Consider the following 19,086-nt stretch of genomic DNA (forward strand, 5'->3'; position numbering starts at 1 on the left):
CAATCATATCTCTCTCCGAGTTGGTCTCATGGTCTCTGCCTTTCATTTTCTAGTCCCTGTCACCCCATATATTCCACTTAAAAATCAAAAATGTAAAAAAATGGAAGGATATAACTTATTTTTGTTCATTGTTCAAAAAGGTTTATCTAGATTAAGTGTCAAGAAGGAAGATTTGCACTCCTATACATGAAGAGTGTGTCCAAGAAAGTCATATATGCGTTGTGTCGTCTACCATAATAGTAAAATAGCATTTTAAATCCAAACACCAAATTTTGTGAAAAACTTAAGAATAAATATAAACTCTCCTACAAATTTCTAAGTGAAATAAAAAAGTGCTAGAATAACCAGACAGTAAAGGCATTTTCTTCTTTCAAAGCACCCCTTTTCTTAGGAGGATTGGGATTTAATTATACTTATTTTGATAAATGCAAATTATTCTGCTCATGTCCCAAGCCCCAGGAGATTTCCCTGATACACCTATAGTACAGGAAAAAAAAAAATGTAGAAGTAACTTCAATCCTCTAGGAAACTTTGCTCCTCAGTTGTCAAACTTTAGTTTGCATAAAAATCAACTGGGGAGCTTGTTAAAATTTCAGAATGCTGGGCTCAGTGACGTGCTGGTAACACACAAGCTCTCCAAGAAAAATATGCATGCGTGTGTAAATATACATTTATTATAGTTTTACTAATATAAAATGTGTGTAGGACACAATTTACAAACAATAATAAAATAAATAATATTCTTTATCATAAATTCCATATAACCAGTTGAATTTCACAGAATTATTTCCTTAATTTTGTTTTCGTTTTTTGATTTTTTTAAAACCAGATAGAAAGTTTACTTCTGATTCACATTCAAGTCCAATCTTATAGGAGTCCAGTGAGGTGGGGCTTGATGATCTTCTAGGGATCTGTCTGTATTTTTGCTTTCTCCCCTAGGATATTGCCCTCTTCTGCAAAGTCAAAGTTGGCTCACCACCACCATGTCTAAATGAATGCCCCTTAGAAGTGGAAAGAGCTATGTCCTTAATTTTTCCTTAATTTTTCTCTAGCCAATCTATGGTTATAACTGACGAGTGAGTCGTTTGGACAAGAATGTTTGTTGATATCCTTGTTTATTGAAAAACAAAGATATATGTTGGAACTGTACTTGCTTGTCAACAAAGTGAGCAAAATCTTTGCAGTACTGGATAGTAGTTTTTGAATACTGAAAAAAAAATTTCTTCAAAATTTTTGGCTATTCACAGTAATCAGCATTACTAATATTTTTTTCATTGTTTTCTTAAATCTAAACAACCAACAAAACAATTTATGAAGCACTGATTTGTAGCATTTTTCAATTTCGATGGTGTAAATTTTCCCACTACAGTTAATTTCAAGCTACCAATGTGACATTACTGAACACTGGGTTGGAAAGACACACTATTTTATACTCTTTCCACGATACAGATACAATAGACATAAATACCCTCCAGAGCAAAGACAGTAGTAGTAAAGTGTAGTAAAATAGTTAGGGAAGGATGACCTTTGGGTATTTATTGCCTTTATTTTTAATCAGGGCTATACTTAACAATCAGCTCACTAACTATCTGAAAATTAGCAATTGGCTCTTACGGGTCAATATGAATCGGCTCTAGTACACCACTGCCTAACCTCTACTTTTTGTGCATTTGATTCAGTAGGTCTGGTTGGAACCAGGAATTTTCATTTTAAAAAGCACTCCAAGAAGATTCTGGCACAAGTAGTCCACAGATCAGATTTTGACTGTACATGGACTATGTACTATAGAGGTAATTCTATTAAGAACTTCCAGCTAATTCTAATCCTTTTAATGAAACAGTAAGAGGAGTTCCTTGGTTTAAGTAAACACTGGGCAAAATGTTTTAACTGTGAAAACATCTAGTGCAGGTAAGGAAATGAGGTTTGCTCATTCACTGTGGATTGTAAATTGGAAAAACTGTTGCATCAGGTAATTTGGTGGAATCCGTTAAGGTTTCAACACTCCATAACCCCCAAATCCCATTTCTAAAAATCTACCCTGCAGTAGCAATACATGGTTACCTAAAACATTTCTAACGTTAAAGTTCACTGCAGTATTGCTTGTAGTAACAAAAAACTCAGAACTTAAACGTCTTTAATGGGGAACAGGATATATAAATTATAATATATCCACACAACAGAATACTAGGCAGTCATTATAAATAATGAAAGAGCTTTCCATGTGCTGCCTTAGAAATCCCAGAGTACGTTGTTAAATTAAAAACAACAGCAGATGCAGATCTGTGGAGAGTGTGATCTGAATTTTGTCCAAAAAAGAAAAGAAGTGCAGATATACATACATATCTGTGCTTTCTGTGAGTATAATATAGAAATGCTGGGATAAGCATATGAAAACCTGGCAGATATAAATTCAGTTACCTGGGGGTTGGGGTAGAAGGAAGATGGGATTGAAGAAGGTATATTATAGATTTTTTTTCTTCTGAATCCATATACCTTTTCTTCAACAGCTTTACTGAGATATAATTTACATACGTTACAATTCACCCCTTTAAAGTGTACAATTCAATGGTTTTTTAGTATTCTCACAGATCATATGTAACTGTCACCTCATATTATAGATTTTTAAATAGTTAGGTATTGTGAGTAACTTTTGTACTTTTCTTTTTAATGGCTTTTTGTATTTTCCAAAAAATGGAAAATAAAGTTTGGGATAGATTATTTTAATGGGAAAATATTCAGATATATCCAGAGTCCTCCAATCCTTGTTAGTATTTTAACCAATTAACTCAAGTATTAAGGAACAGGTTTCTTTGTTCCCATACTAGAACTATTTGCAATTCTGAAACCTGAAAAGCTTTGGAAGCCTAAAGTTTTTTTTCATAGCGTTTGGCAGCAAAATCTGATCTGAATGATGTGATGCTACTTACGTCTGTCTTTATCCCTTGTAGTGTGACCATTTGAACGTTTTGCTAAAGGAATATTAGCATATTTGATTACGGATAGTGTCTCAGATGCCCAGAGGTGATAAAATGTAATATATGATTTATGTACTTGAAAACCTTTCAAAAAGGTTTCAAGTTCATAACTCCAAATTGCATGTGTCCCAAAGCACGTGAATAAAAGTCTGTGCCCCCACATCAAGGAATATTAGACAAATAGAAAGTGGGAGGTGGGGAAGGAAGAAAGGAGACTTGCTGCATGGCACAGGTATCCCAGCCTTGGGACAGAAAAGGGAAACTGAGGTCAAGTGCACCCTTCCTGGGACCACAGGGCTGCTGTCCCTGGAGTTGAACTTGGGAACATTATGTGTTCCCTGGAACAAAATATCATGTTGAGAACTAACCTTCTATATGCCGGAAGGGATTAGGCTTGCTGGAATGTGTGCATGTCAGGGTCTTATTCAGAGAAGGCCAGGCTGAATGCTAGAAAGGTGCCATCTCTGTCTCCTTTAGTGTAGAGACTCAATGGCTTTCAGGCATCTCCCCGGGGGAGGGGAATCATTAATAACACCCTCCACATTTGGAATTTCAAAGGAGATTCTTAAACATGGAAAGTAATCCAGAACACCTGAAAGTACCTGGGTTTAAATACCCCGACCCACAGCATCCCTCACTTTGCAGAGGAGAGAGTAAAAGCAGGCTTGGTATATATCTCCCTGGAAAGCATGCAGGAGGAAGCTACTTCAACAGATTTAGACAAGACAACACAGGCAGCAACAGGGAGCAACAGTCCACCAGTTTCCCACTGTCTCTGCAATCAGGTATCAGGGAGTCAAGAGCACCTCTAATGATTACACTGAAGTCAGAGCAGTCTGCTTTATACTGGAATGAAATAATTTGAAGTGTAGCTGCCCTGCCACTGATCTATGCTCCACCTTGTTCAAAAATGCATTAGCAAGGGATTCTTCCCCGGCCCACCATTTCAAAGCTTTTTCCATAGCTTCCCGGCAGAGTCTTGTAAGAGGCAGACATGCAGCAGGAGTCATAGTGGGATTAGAATTCCTCCAGAGTCCTCTGTTTTCCCTTCTGCCTGCCACTGTCTCCCCCTCCCTCATGCTCACCCTACTACTCCTTCAGTGGTGGCGAGGAAGGAGCCCCTTGTGTGTGTACGTGTACAAGTGTGGAGCGCGCATTTCACGAATGCATGACCTATGTCTAGAAGCCACACCAAAACGGATCATAGCCAGGATGGAACAACACAGGAGGGCAAGAAGAAATCAAATCTGAAGGTTACCAAGTCCAGGCACTTGTGTTCCCATGATTTTATTCAAAAAGTTCCCTCTAAGGGTTTCAGTTCAGAGTCTGTTTACCCTAAATTTATAAACAATTTTATGAAATTTAGCTGCCTAGATTCCATATCATCAATGTAGTACAAGGCAGAAGGAGGCCTGTAGGAAATCAATCTGGCAACATGAAATCTTTTTCTAAACTAGGTGTGGTCTTGTTTGCTTCTCAACCCCCTCTCTTATTGCACAGACTGTACTGGCTCATGTAATTACAGTTACTGTTTTATTTTCAATTGCCCCCATAGGATGCAGGCAAACTTTTGTTCTTACTCATCTTTGCCTCCATGCGCTGCTCTGTTTGAATTAAAATGAGTTGAAGTGGTAGCTTGACAACAGAAGGAGTTACATAAAATAGAGAGAAGCAGATAGAAGAAGGCAACAAGCCCAGTAAGATGAAAAAACTCTATCTACTCCTAAAATTTGGAGGGAAATAATTGTGCAGTAGCTGATATCCAGAATGATATCCCAAAATTATGAAGGAAAGGGAGAAGGGGATAAGGAAGACAACTAACATTTATTGCCAGTCTGCTCTGTGTTGGGCACAGCATTAGGTATTTAACATCTGCACCTATTTTAATTTCATGAGACGCATTATATATTTGGGAAAGATTTCTGTCCAAAATGTTTTAAGGCTATAGTACTTAGAGCGTTAAAACCTTAGCTTTCTGGAAAACTTGGCTACTGAAAATGATTTGTTCTTTAAGGGTTCTAACTAGAATTTTGTGATCTGATTTTACTAATATAACCCCAGAAATTTGGAGAAGAAACTTCTTAGAGCTCACCCTTACATAATGGAGAGTCAAAAACAGGATCCCTCGGTTTCATTCATCTCATTTAGAATATAAGTATTAAACGTTCACTCTAAGGAAAATGAATTGTTTAGCTGTACTCCCAGGAACATGCTAAACTGTAGGTGTACTTTGAAGGCTGTGATGAAGGAGTAGAAGCAAGCTCTGGATGTGTGTGTGAGTGTGTGTGTGTGTGTGTGTGTGTGCACGCGTGTGTGTGTGATCTGTATCCTTGATAATACCTGTTAGTTTTCTTATATGCACCAAGAGCTTAAGGACAGCAAATAGTTTATATAGCATGGAAATTTTGCCAACTCAAAGACAGAGATTATGCACTTGGGAAGAAATTCTTGCCTCCTTTTTAAGATATCAGCTCCAAACTTCAGTTGGTGAGTGCAAGAGTTTTCTAATTTGAGAAATGAGTTATTGTTGGAGACTAGTAAGCTAATGCCGGAAACTCTATAAAGAAGAGGCCACTTTTCTTGATTCCCCTGGGCCAAAACATCTAGAAGAAAAGTGGCAAATTTCTGCAACAATCTCAGCAGAATTTTCTCTATGGAATAAAACTCTATAGAAAAAATTTGGCAATGAAAGAAAGAAAGAAAGAAAGAAAAAGGACCAGGAGGAATCTCTAAATCTCTAGTTGCTGCTATTCTAATTTCCTTAAGGGCAGGAACTTGGTCTTACAGTTTATCTCTGTATAACTGAACTATGAATAATGAAAAAGTCTGTGGAGAACAGGAAACAGAGCATAACTAGGAAAAGTCCACTGGCAACGTGACAGACATAAATACAGTTCTGTGTCTAAACATAACAAGAAATTTTGACACCCTTGAAAAGTAACCAACATATTCTTTATATTATGGGCAACTATGGCAAAAGGTTGCATTTAGGGGAATTTATATCACTTTAAAGCCTTTTATGGGAACTATAACGATAGTAGCTAACATCGAGTGCTTACCAGATAACTTTATAGGAACCATTATGATCCCATTTTATAGATGAGGAGGTCAGAGAAGTTTAGAAACTTGGTGAGGATAACAAAATTAGCAAGTGCATTGTCAGGCCATCTGGTCTTAGAGTTTAATCATGTAACCAAATACTATGCTTATACTGGACACACATTTCTAATTGGGTTATATTCTGTTTTCCACAGAATATTAATTTATAAAATGTTATAAAGCTTACATTTAAAAAAGAACTCAGGGCTTCCCTGGTGGCACAGTGGTTGAGAGTCCGCCTGCCGATGCAGGGGACACGGGTTCGTGCCCCGGTCCGGGAGGACCCCACATGCCGCGGAGCGGCTGGGCCCGTGAGCCATGGCCGCTGAGCCTGTGCGTCCGGAGCCTGTGCTCCACAACGGGAGAGGCCACAACAGTGAGAGGCCCGCATACCACAAAGAAAGAAAAAAGAAAAAAATAAAAAAGAACTCATTCTGGCCTTCCAGAGCGCCTTCCAGGCTCGCCCTGGCCTCCTAACACCCCAATCTTTCTTCATAAGGCTGGTAGCTTTCCCATGCACTCAAGCCTAGGACTGAAGTGAAAATCTGATCAGGTTACTGCTGATAAGCACTCTGGGTGCCAGCTCTCTTCTCCTTTCTTGCCACTTACCCCTTTGCATTTCACCCTCCAGTAAGGCCAAACCACCAAGAGTTCCTTGCGGACATGAGGCTTTTCACTCCCTCATGGCCACGCACATACTTCTACTTCATCGGGAACACGTCTTACCCCTGCTCCCACTTATCTGCAGTCTCCTGATCACCATTCAGATCTTTGCAATGGTTCCATCTTCTAAGAAGCCTTTCCCAGACAACGTCCCACTGCCCTTCCAGGCAGACCTGTTCCGCTCCACCTCTCCACGGCCTCCATATCTGGGATGTGTTTCTATTACTGCCTATAGACGCACTGTTCCTGTGCTTGTCTCTCCTGCTAGAATGTACTATACTCCTCTGGGCAAGAAGATCAGTATACCCAGCACTAGCCCAGGTCTGACATTATGATTGACATGGCATTTAATAAAGTTGGCTCCTTTTAAATGACAATTTACAGTTTCACATTCTGCTCAATTTCCAAAACAAACAACAACCAAAACAAAACAAATATTTTGGGTATCCCACAGACCTATCTTTTCCTACTACTAGGCCTCCCAGTCCAAGATATAACCAGCTGGCTTCAGGTTATGTTCTCTCTGATACTTTATCACATGCCAACAAATTTGAGAAGATATTTTAACTTCACTGTTGATGCTTTATTAAAGAGAAGTCCTAGGCTTCTCAACTCTCTAAAACCTTCCCTATGTGGAAAAATGCTCATACCCTTAAGCCAAACATTTTCCCACTTTTCAATAGAGTGCAGTGATTTCCTCAGAGTGTTAATCTGCTTCTGATTTATAATTTATATTCTTAAAAATATCATCATTAGTTCTAATACCGTGAAGTTCAAATCTTCACTGACACTAAGATGATTATGTATATATATATATATAATACATATATAACATATCTATAATGCATTTTTAATCATTAAAAGATATGCTATAATTCCACTTCTAGGTTCATCTGGAGATAAGTGTGTGATCACAGTATAGAACCTTTTTAAAGTGTGAGTCACTTCTTATAGTTAATCAGGCACATAAAGATTTACTTTAACTCTTTTTTGTCAGGAGGGTATGAGTGGGAATGCAGCGCACAAACTGGCAGGTACTGGCAGGTATCTAACATAGTGCTTATATTTGTGGAATTTAAAAACATGAAGAGAATGTTATAACATTGTAAAGGAAAAAAAAAATCACATGATCCTGTCTCTCATGCTTATTGACTGTTTCCTTTTATTCCTTGTTCCTTATAATCCTTGGAAACATACAAGCATACATATGGTTTTATGTAGTCTGTATAAAATTTTATGATTTGCTATTTTTGTTGTTATACCATTTATTTAATTAGTCCCCTACTAAGGGACGTTTGTTAACTTTCCAGGTTTTCATATTACTAGTTAATGGTATATAAATAACTGTGGGTAGGTAGCTCATTAGAAAACAAACCCAAAAATCCAACAAAACCCTTCCTTTAGTTTAGGATGAAAGCCTAGAGCAAGATTTTAATGTTTTATATAAAATGTATATAATATGATAAAGTTGCTTTCTAAAACACTGCACTAATTCACAAAGCTCCCCAAACTGTAGCATATTCATCTAAGCCCTGGCAGTCCTGGGTTTTATAATTCAATCTCCACTCACACCCAATTAAGTAAACGCAAAATGCTCTCTCGTTGTTTTAGTGAGATCTGATATTTTCCCGCGTGTTTACTTACTATTCTAAGCCATGTATAGTTTAAGGCACAAGATAGTATCTAATGCTACTGAAAGAATTATACGGGTGAAATTTTTTTGTTTACATTTTTATTACATTATCATAAGATCTATGAACTATAGGTCCTACCTCATATGCACCTTCTTTTAGAAAAATGGTTCTCAAAAAAGTGAAAAATGAAAAACTAGTATGAAAGTTTCTAATCAGTCTTATAGTAAATAACTATATATTTATATATTAAATATCAATACTTTTTAATTACCCCATATTAGACATAAATTATAAAATAAAATTAATTCCTCATCGGTAAGAAGTTAATTTAAGTTAAATTATTACAGTAATATGTTTTAAAAACTAGCATATTATATGTATCATCCATTTCCCCTGGGGTATCAGTATGGTATCTGTTAGGAGGTACTACAAAGCTCAGAGGAATTAGGCTAAAAAGTCAAGTCTAGGGTTCTATAGAAGGATGGAGAGTAGGGGTGGGGTCCTGTATGTGTGGACACTACCAGCTACTTTAGTTGTGGTAATTGGGGAAAGCCTTCCTCACTTCTTTGGAAAAATAATAGTCTTGTCAATGCTTTGGAAGTCAGCAGTCTTAGAATCTGCCTGTTCCCCTGATAGCAGATAATTTGTGTCTTTGTTTCTCAAACATGAACTTTATTTATTCCTCTGTTTTCAACAAAACCTTGGCTCAGCACTACAATTAACAACTTAAGATTTTAGGTCCTGTTCCAAAAATGGAAAGCTATTTATACATAACTCAAAGCATATTTTTTATAAAAAACAGGTTTTACTTGGAAGTTAGGTTCATGAGCTGGTCCACAGGAGCTTGTTTAATCGATAATATATCTGATTGTAGTACTAATTATAATTTTTCATTATATAAATTTATTCTTTTAAAAAATTTTATTGGAGTATAGTTGACATAAATTTATTCTTTCTAACATCCTTTTCCAGAGGAAGACTGCATTTATTGTCCCAGTCCTGAATGCTGAGAACCTATGGAAACTTTCAGCATGGGGTGCTCTCAGCAAAGGCCCCAGAGGATATTTCATAGGCAGAGATGGATGTGTACTTCTAAACTTAGTTGCTGGATAGAAAGCTAATGCATCTAGAGAGCAAAATGTATTAGGTTAGTTTGTAGAAAAATAGTGTTAGAGAACTCAAGAAAACATGTAGAGGTCAGCAAGACAAAGTAGAAAGGCTGACAAGCCAAGAAGAAGACTGCTTAACATTTACACTCCTGTGAACACCAAAGTGTGAACCTGGAATGCAGCTGGAGTTCGACTAAATGCAGCAGAAGGAATAATAAGCCCAGTCTTGGTTGCCTTGGGAACAGGGCCCCTTCCTCATGTTAATGATTCTATGATAAGAAAAGGAGCATTTAAACAAAGTGCATGGTAATATGGGTAGACCAGCAAGTGTCTAGGGCAGTGTTCAGCAGCCTCTATGGAGTGGGTGGGGTCCGTGCATCGGTGCAGTGGGCAACAGATGAAGTGGCAAGTGTGGATTACAGATAAACCACTGACATGAACCTGAGCATTTGAGAACTTTTAAAAATTTTTAAAAAAAGAATAAATTCATATAATGAAAACTTATAATTAGTACTACAATCAGATATATTATTATTATTATTTTTTTTTTTTTGTGGTACACGGGCCTCTCACTGCTGTGGCCTCTTCCGTTAAGGAGCACAGGCTCCGGACGCTCAGGCCCAGCGGGCATGGCTCACGGGCCCAGCTGCTCCGCGGCACGTGGGATCTTCCTGGTCCAGGGCACGAACCCGTGTCCCCTGCATCGGCAGGCAGATTCTCAACCACTGCGCCACCAGGGAAGCCCCCAGATATATTATTGATTAAACATGTTTTGTGTTACAAAACATGCTGACTCTCCAGTGGCTTGCTTCTAGTAATATGAATAAATTACTAGTCCCTAGTCTTTCTGACAATGTTGCTAAGAAGGAATCTAATAGGAGACGGTGGATAAGATGATACATTGGAAAGGAAGAGAACCCTGAAGTCAGCATAAGAGAAAGCACAGTAGGATGCATAAGAGAATATGTGCATAAGAGATTATAACTTTCAAAATAAAAGTCATTTCTTCAATAGTCTCAAATTCCAAGAGACAAAAGCAGCTGTTTACTAGTGGGCAGAGGTTGTAGTCAATTCTTCATTTTATTATATAGAAAACAGTATATATATTTTAAACAATATAGTATTGAAGTTCAGCTTAGTTCCAACATTTCAAAACTTACCTCTAAAAGCACTAATATCCCCATAGTGTACTTGTAGTACAAAGTATTTGCTTCCAGTCTCTCCTCCAACTCTGAATCCAACACCTGAAGATATTCAAAAGAAGATAAATTAATATTTTAGAAATGGAAGTTAAATAGAGCTAATCAAAGGTTGCTGATCTATGAAATCCAAAGGGAAAGAAAATAGCGCATAATATATGAAATTATATGAAAATGGAAATAAACTAGGCATTCAATGAAAATCTCTGATATAACCTATCATTCCTTCTCTAAGCTCTGACAGAATTATATTCGTAGTCTCCACTTCAGAACCAGAGTGATCACTTACACTTTAAGAGGACAATTCATTCATTTTTCAAGAAACAGAACAAAACAAAACAAAACAAAATTCTGTCCCTGTTGATTACATAACAGACATACATAAACCCATTCTTTCATTTTGTTTTGTATATACTCATACTCATTTTTATTTTCTGATTGAATATAGGAAACAGACTTCTTAGGACCATCTCAGGAAATTGTTTTTCTTCCCATACAAAATCAGGTATCTGCAAAAATATCATTGAAGAAACCAATTACCTACTAGATTACAATGTCAATAAAGTTTTGGAATCTGAAGGGTGCCTAAGAGTCTTACTGTTAGTAGAGTTTGCTAGTAAGCTAAAAAAAAATCTACAGAGAAAATATTTCTAGACAGAGAAAAAAAATTTTTTTAATCTTCTCTACCAATGGATCTTAAAAACATCAACAAATCTATGACAAACCTCCCTATTAGTTTCCAAACTTGTTTGATAGTGGCTGCCTGGTAAACTCTAGAGAGGATTCTGACACTCATTTGAAGTAAAGCAAAACAGAAATCAAACTATTGGGTGAAAGAGAGGCTCAAGGATGTACTGCACAATGCATGGAATATAGTCAATATTGTGTAATAACTATAAAGAGAAAGCAACCTTTAAAACTGTATAAAAAGGTTAAAAATATTAAAAAATTTAAAAATTAGTGCAGGCATGAGTTAGGGAGGCATCACAAGATGCCATCCCTCCATCCCTAAACCACGGCAGTCTTATTCTGTTTCAGAACTATACGTTCACTTTGATACTAAGAAAGATCCAGGTAATAAAGGAGAGTCCGTTAATTCACTCACACGTTGGAAGCTATGAACGGTTTAGAGGTGAATTCAGAAAGCCAGCTGAGGTCTGGCATCACATTAAATGCCCAGGTTCCAGGACTATTAAAAATCTGTCTGCTGAAATGGCAATTTATTTAATTCCTAGCTCTCTTGGCTCGTGAAATGCTCCTGCTGTCAAGAACCAATGTGTCTCAGGCCAAAGGTGGCTTGAGGTATACTCGTTATTTTCTAATTCTATCTAAACTGTTGTGTGAGCCAATTACTTATCAAAGAGAGGCAGAGAAAGAAGAACAACCTCAATGAAACCTTTTCAATATAAAGCAGGCAATAAGGGTACTTTTTAGCGTGAAATTGCAACATAGAACATGGTCAAGAGCTGTCGGAAAGAACATATAATAAAAAGTACGTTGGAATCAAAAACGAAGCAGTTTAATATAAGGCTATCCAAGAGGCCTCAGGTATACCTTTGGGGAGTCTGGTTGGGGGAGCATTTCTTGCCCAGGCATATAGAATATTGGCTTTATCTGTACAGGTTCCTTCATCACAAAACCTGAAGAAAAAAAAGTAGCTATAAGTGAAGATTCAATTAGTAAAGTGCATAAATCTCTTCCCATGGGAGGAGTGGGGAGGGAGAGGTTTTTGAAAACAAGGCAAAGAAAAGTACATCAATATACCATCATTATAGTCATATCAATTTTAAGACTGTAAGGGACACTGGAGCGAAGAACAATTTTATATGTGAAAACGCACCTATAAAGGGAGATTTGTTTGTTAGTTGCCTGATGTGAAACAATCCTGTGAGGTAGATATACAGTTTAATTCACCATCCTTGGAATGTACTCTATGTAATCAGGTAGAAAAGTAAGCATTACACAAAGGGTGTGTAAACCAAAGCCAATGCAGTGGAAATTTGGAAGTGGATTAAAAGAAACATCATACTCATTTCCCATTTGGGGATCGGTGGCATTTATAGTGCCTACCCTCAGTAGGGTGAACAATACAAGTATATCCCACTCACAGGGTTCTTGTGGCTTTTTTAAAGTTTATGAATACGGGTTATGCCATTTATAAATTGTTTCAAGTCACTTAATCTTACAGAGCCTCAGTTTTCTCTCTTGTAAAACAGGGATAGTTACACTTACTTCAAAGAGTTGTTCTATAAAGTAGATGATATAGAAATGAAAGCACTTCATAAACCTCAAAGCACTATACCAGGGTTCTGCATTATTTAACAAAACATTCACTTTATCTAAAGACTCACTGTTGAGAGGCAGTGTTATATGCTCAAAGGAGCACAGGCAGAAAGACATCTCTGGAGTTGAATCCCACAACCTCCCCTTAATAGCTGTGTATCTTGGACATGTACATCAGCCCTCAAAGGCCCAATTTCTGTGTGGAAACCTCTCTGACGGGGAGAGTAATACGTGTAAGGCACCCAGCATAGTAACTAGCACGTTGGTATCTATATGGTAGATCCAATTTCACAAATGGTAAGCTGTCTGACTCCAAACCACACATTTTTTCCCCATTACACTACATCTCTTAGTTGGTTCTGTTATATAATTTGACTTGTTCAAAACACTGTTGGGTGACATTTTCATGTCGCTTTTATATATTTGTGTTTTGAGAAACTGGCACCAAGCAAGGTCAGAGTCAGGAGTTTAGGCAGATCTGAAAGGTCTGAGGACCGTCAAGGACAAGGACAAAAACAGCTTCTTGGCCGGGAGGTTGGCTCACACAGGAGAAAAAGTGCATTGCCCATGGCCTGGAAGGGAAGTGAAGGCAGACCGTGGCAGCTTCCTAAACAGGTTAGAAACTGAGCCTAGAAACCTGGAGAAACTGAGCCTAGAAACCTGGAGAACACCCAGGCCATGTCAGAGGCAGGGACTCCTAACATGCTTCCTGGTTACAGCCAGAAATGGTGGGAAAGGATAGGCAATAAGTGCAGACAACAGTTATTCATCTGAATAAAGGGCCAGGAACCAGGAGGTCCCTATAAGGTTATATTTAGCAAATGCTCTAGCTTCTCTAAATCGGGCTGTAGAAAGAAATTGGGTAATGTGCAGTGTAAAGCACATCACCCAGTGGTTTCTTACTGTTCACTGTCAAAACGATATACTTATGATGCAGGATCATTAGCATGTGAGACGCGTGCATTGGAACAAATGTCTGTGACATCCTTGTGCCAAGTGTGCTAAAAAGCTTGGGGTATTGGACAGTGCACAAAAGCGGAATTTCCCTCCCTGGCCTCATGCTATAATAGTTTAAGAAACGAGATTGCCAGATGCGATGAACTTGGTATCTCACTGCTGTGAGCTACTAAAATTTAAAGATCTTGATGGCAATTTTCATAGCTTTCAACAAAGATCATAAATATACAAGTGCTTAACAGCAATGTGATGACAGTCTTAGGTTAAACAAGATAATTGCTTCCTCTGATATGGAAGTCAATTCAGTGTATGACTAGAAAGAACCAGAATGAAATATAACAGAGAAAACTGGTGTAGTTAAAATTTTCTAAGCTACATATTTGACTATGTCATTTGCTGGCACAAATTCTTTCAAATGTTTCCCAAAAATAACACCAAAATAAAATCTAAACATTGTAGTATAACACATGAGGCTTTTATGATCTGGGTCCCTGTTATATCCCCAGAAAAAAAAAACCCTTTTCAGTCATGCCAAGTTGCTGCCAATTTCTAACTTCTCTCTTCTCCACTGTTCTCTTTCTGGAAAACCCCTTCTCCAACTCTCTGCCTGACAACCTTGTTCTCACCTTTTCATTCAAGATTCACTTCAAGTCTTCCTCCTCAGGCAAGCTTTCTCTGATGCCCGTCCCACCCAACTTACATTCTTTAACCACAGCACGCATCCTAAGTATCACCTTGCTTATCTCCTCTCCAACCAGACTGTGTAGACTTTGAGGTTTGGGTCATATCTTTCACCCTGTACTCCCAGCACCTGCAGCTCTGCCTGGCATTTAGTCAATATTCAAGAAATGTTTGGGGAAGTTAACTTCTAAATACATTTTTAACTTTTTATATACAAACACTTAAATAATTGAATTGGCCTAAGTTTTATTGTACTGTCAAGTATAACATTTAAAAAAATATTAAATGACAATAAATTTGAATTATCATTTGCCTGGAATTCTGTACAAATTGGCTCATACTCACTCTCACAAGTCATTGCAAGTAGGTTATACTTTACAGCTGAATAAGCTCAGAGACTTTAAGTAACTTTCAAAAGGTCACACAGCCAAGCCATGATTCAAAGCTCTGGCTGTCACACTCCCTTATATCTCTATTCATGAGACTGACTTACAGGCAGAGACTTCATGGTATTATATGAAGATCAGCTTTGATGATTACTCTCATACCTGAACTAAGCTGCAATTCGAGTATGCAATTCTAAAATCAAATTTTAGATAAAATAAGTTCTTATTTGCGAAGAGACAATGTTTCATGCTCTCAACAGGTCTGGTAAAAGAAGAGCTCCAAAAGCAAACTTTGATTTGGTTTTAAAATCCTGTTATAATTTTTAAAAAATTGTATAAAACTCAAGGCTGAGTAAACGATGACTCACTGGAGGGCCCTGGGATATTGAAACTCATTCTAAAACTTAATGAGTGACAGGACTAAGTGAAGAGGAAAAACAAGAGGTCAAGAGAAGTGAGTCCTACAATGGATCACATAAAGGAGTGGCAAAGAACATTTGGATAAACTCGCCACATCTTTTCATTTTCAAATTTCCATTTCCCATTTTAAATGGAAACAGTGTCACATTTTCTCCACATAAAATGACCAACAGAATAAAGGCAGTATTGCATATGTTGGCTTTCCAAACAGTGTCTTGTAAAAATAGTGAGAATTTTTATTATTCTTATTGAGAAGAAGAGTATTAAGGCTAGGAAGCAAAGCAACCCTTGATCAACGGCTCTTGTAATTTCAGGCCTCATCGACCAGGTTTCTTATTCTTATAATTCTAACAGCTACTCCTAAAGGCTTGTCTAGATTAAGCCAATTAATTGTGAAAAGATTCACATAGCTCCCTAGTGGTTTCTTAGTATTCATAGCAAAAATGATGAGAATTAACATTTGAAAATAAAACTACTCTGGATTCTTGGACCTTTGCTATAGAACCTTTTCACCTCTAATCTATGGGGAAACCATTCAGATGGCATGAATATTTCCAGACTATGCCAAGCTCTGAAAAGTGCTAGCCTGTCATTTTGAATTATCCAAATAGAGCATAATTGACTGTTAAAGTACTCCTCTGGTTCTATCTGTGAAAGGTTAGTTAAAACCCAAGGTTACTCAGAGAAAATCAGAACTGATAAGTCATTTCTTCTTTGGTCTGAAAAAACTAGTTTTAATAAAATTGTCATGCCCTAAAGTTAAGTCTGTACAGTCTTCAATTACAATTTTAATGCATTAAGCATCTAACAGAATCACAGGAAAATTAATCCAAAGTCAGAAAGTTTCTTTAAGAAACACACATAAAAATCAATGGCATATGTGAAATGTCCTTACTTTTCAAAATTACATCCAGCGTGAGTCAGGTATTCAAATTTCATTAACTGCTCTATAAACCCACAGAACACATTTCCCAATTCAGACAAATCCTATGTGAATTTCAATGCAATGTGTATGCATTAACATAGTAATTAGAAGGATACTTAATGGGAAAACTAAATAGGAGAGGTGATTAAAAGGCACCAGCCTGAAAAAATAGCACCACAATATCTAGGCATCATCCTCATTCCCCACCTTACCCCTCTCCACCAACAGATCAGAGAGGCTCTAAAGTCCACAAGAGCAGAAGGTATATCTGTTTTGTTCACACCAAATTCTCAGTGCCTAAGAATGCCCTTGGTACGTAGTGGATGGTTAATATATATCTTATTAATAAATGAATAAAGAGAATAGTTACCATTTATTAAGTACTTCTATGTGCCAGGCACTGCACCAACCGTATTACTGACATCCCCTCACTTACTCTTTGTGATGGTCCAATCAGGCGGGATTAGTAGCCCCATTTTATAGATGAGAAAACAGACCAATAAAGATTAAATAATTTGACCAATGTTTATTACAACAATCAAGTAGTAGAACTGAGATTTGATCCCAAGATGCTCTGATTTCAAAGTTCTGGCTCTATATTAAATGTTATAGCACTGTGCTATAACACTGCCATCCTATTTAACATAAATACTCATCTTGTGAGAAAATAATAATGTTCAAAATTATGTAATGCTGGTTTCTGTTTAAACTCTCAAAACGGTTACAACCATGCCATTCTATTTTATTAAAGTTGACACTAGTCCACTAAGAATTGGTCAGTTGCTAAGGAACTCCTATCAACACCTCTATTACAGGCACCTAAAACTTAGACGAGGAATATGATCATTGGTGAGCAGAAGTTAGAGCAAGATGCCAACTCTATTTTAATGAAGATTCTTTATACCATTCAGATATGCAGTATAATAATATGAATCTATTACAATATTAAAGGAGAAAAAGGAAAAGGATGCAATTAATTTTAGCCTAGCAGTAATTCATGTCTAAACTTTGCTGCTACACTCAAAGACACATTTTATAGTGCTTAGAACAAGGGGTAGCACAGATTTTGGAGACTGTGTTATTTTTATTTATACTGACAAGGAATTTATGTATGTTAAACTTTAGAAGTTTCATCATGGCAGAAGAAACAGAGGGGATTGCAGAAGACATGCTGTGAATCTTGCTGTATAGTGTATGGATGACAGGTAGCTAGGATGTGGAGAGGGTGAATAAAGGCAGTGTATGCAAATACCATTCTCAACCAAAGAAGCATTATCATCATAAGGGAGGCAACAAACCTGTAGACTTTTCTGGAAAGTGATATCACCCTAAAAAAAAAGGTCATTTAAATGAGTAACCAAGCAAGGTGTCTCACATACAGGACTCTCTCTCTCTCTCTCTCTCTCTCTATATATATATATATATATATTTATATATATATTTATTATTTATATATTTATATTTATACATATTTATATGTTTTAGCTACTTTTCTCTTTCCCCTCATCAGCATCTGTAACCCTGTGAAGACAGTGGCATTTAAAAAGACACAGCAGGTAGTTAATAACTAGAAGCAGTTGAAAGGGATCTTAGCTAAAGCTTCATAGGATGGTAAAGCACTACTGCTTTAGCTTGAGAATGATTCCAAGTTAGAACAGCTGGAAACAGCCTCATCTAACCAGCTGGGATTCTTCTTTTCAAAAAAGATTCAACAACCTGTAGAAGCCCCCTTAGATTTGTAAACAGTAGCTGGTCATAAGCATCATTAGAAATAGTTTCCAAATCAAATATTAATTAATAAGACTGAAAACAATAATTTTAGCTCTGCATAGATTTTGTCAAAGTACAAGACATAATACAGAAGAAGCCCATTCACTTTAATCACCCAGTATTGTGAACACACAATCTTGGGGCTTGCAGTCATAAGTTGCCTTAAGCCCTAAGTCCTGTGCTCAGCAGAACAGAAAGTGCTTAAGACTATACAACCTCACATCACAAAGAGAAAGTGCTCCAGAATTACTCCAAATGCCAAAACAATGTGTATAAACAAAACTATGATTTTCAAAGCTTGAAACTCTGAATAGCTAACCACTCATTATTTTTAAAAAATGATTGTTACAGTAAGAATAAAGAAAGGTATTCATTGAATAGATAAATGGCTATTTCAATTTCCAAGGTCTCCTAAAATTTACCATATTTTCATGGAGAGCAGGAATAAATTTTTAATATCTAAATTACCTAGTTTTCAGCACCTCATTTCCCTACTGACTCCAAAAAGCCACAAAGAGCATCTGCTCAGTTATGGCTCACATTCAGCCAACAAATCTGGGGAACTTAGAACTGCTACACGTTGACTTAAGTCTGCAAGCACAAATGGAGTCCAACAAATCGTGCTATTGCTATGCTTGCTCCAATCCTGGTGCTATTACTTTCCCTTGGTGCCTGGATGCAGTAATTGTCTCCTCCTTTAAAAGTCTGGGAAAGAAGGGATGAGACTTAATCTGACAGGTACTGCTGCCTTCCTGACATGGGCCAGCAGAGCTGCTGCTTTTCCATCAGCTGGTCCTTATTTGCATCCTCGAGAGGTCTGTTAATTTAGAATTGAGCACCAGGCCCACTCTAACTAGAAAGGGACCACCCCACAGTATATTAAAAGGTTCACATCAATGTATGCAATTTAAATGCACATGCATATAATTAACTAGACACATTACCAGTGTGAGCTGCTAATTTGGAACGAGACACAAAAGACTGG

At 37.3% G+C, this 19,086-nt stretch overlaps 1 protein-coding gene across 16 annotated transcripts in view; it reads right to left on the reverse strand.

Annotated features, from left to right (window-relative positions):
- PAM (peptidylglycine alpha-amidating monooxygenase) overlaps positions 1-19,086 on the reverse strand; it is a 282,583-nt gene that overhangs the window by 79,214 nt on the left and 184,283 nt on the right. For all 16 annotated transcript variants that reach the window (XM_027100526.1, XM_027100525.1, XM_027100522.1 and 13 more), the window contains 2 exons: positions 12,234-12,319; positions 10,641-10,724 (listed from right to left, as the gene is read on the reverse strand). In XM_027100526.1, coding sequence (XP_026956327.1) covers positions 10,641-10,724; positions 12,234-12,319 — 170 coding nt within the window. The remainder of the gene's footprint in view (positions 1-10,640; positions 10,725-12,233; positions 12,320-19,086) is intronic.

Source organism: Aethalodelphis obliquidens, unplaced genomic scaffold (genome assembly GCF_003676395.1).
Source record: "Aethalodelphis obliquidens isolate GAN/ISIS:26980383/991018 unplaced genomic scaffold, ASM367639v1 scaffold4, whole genome shotgun sequence".
Classification (NCBI taxonomy): Eukaryota; Metazoa; Chordata; class Mammalia; order Artiodactyla; family Delphinidae; genus Aethalodelphis; species Aethalodelphis obliquidens.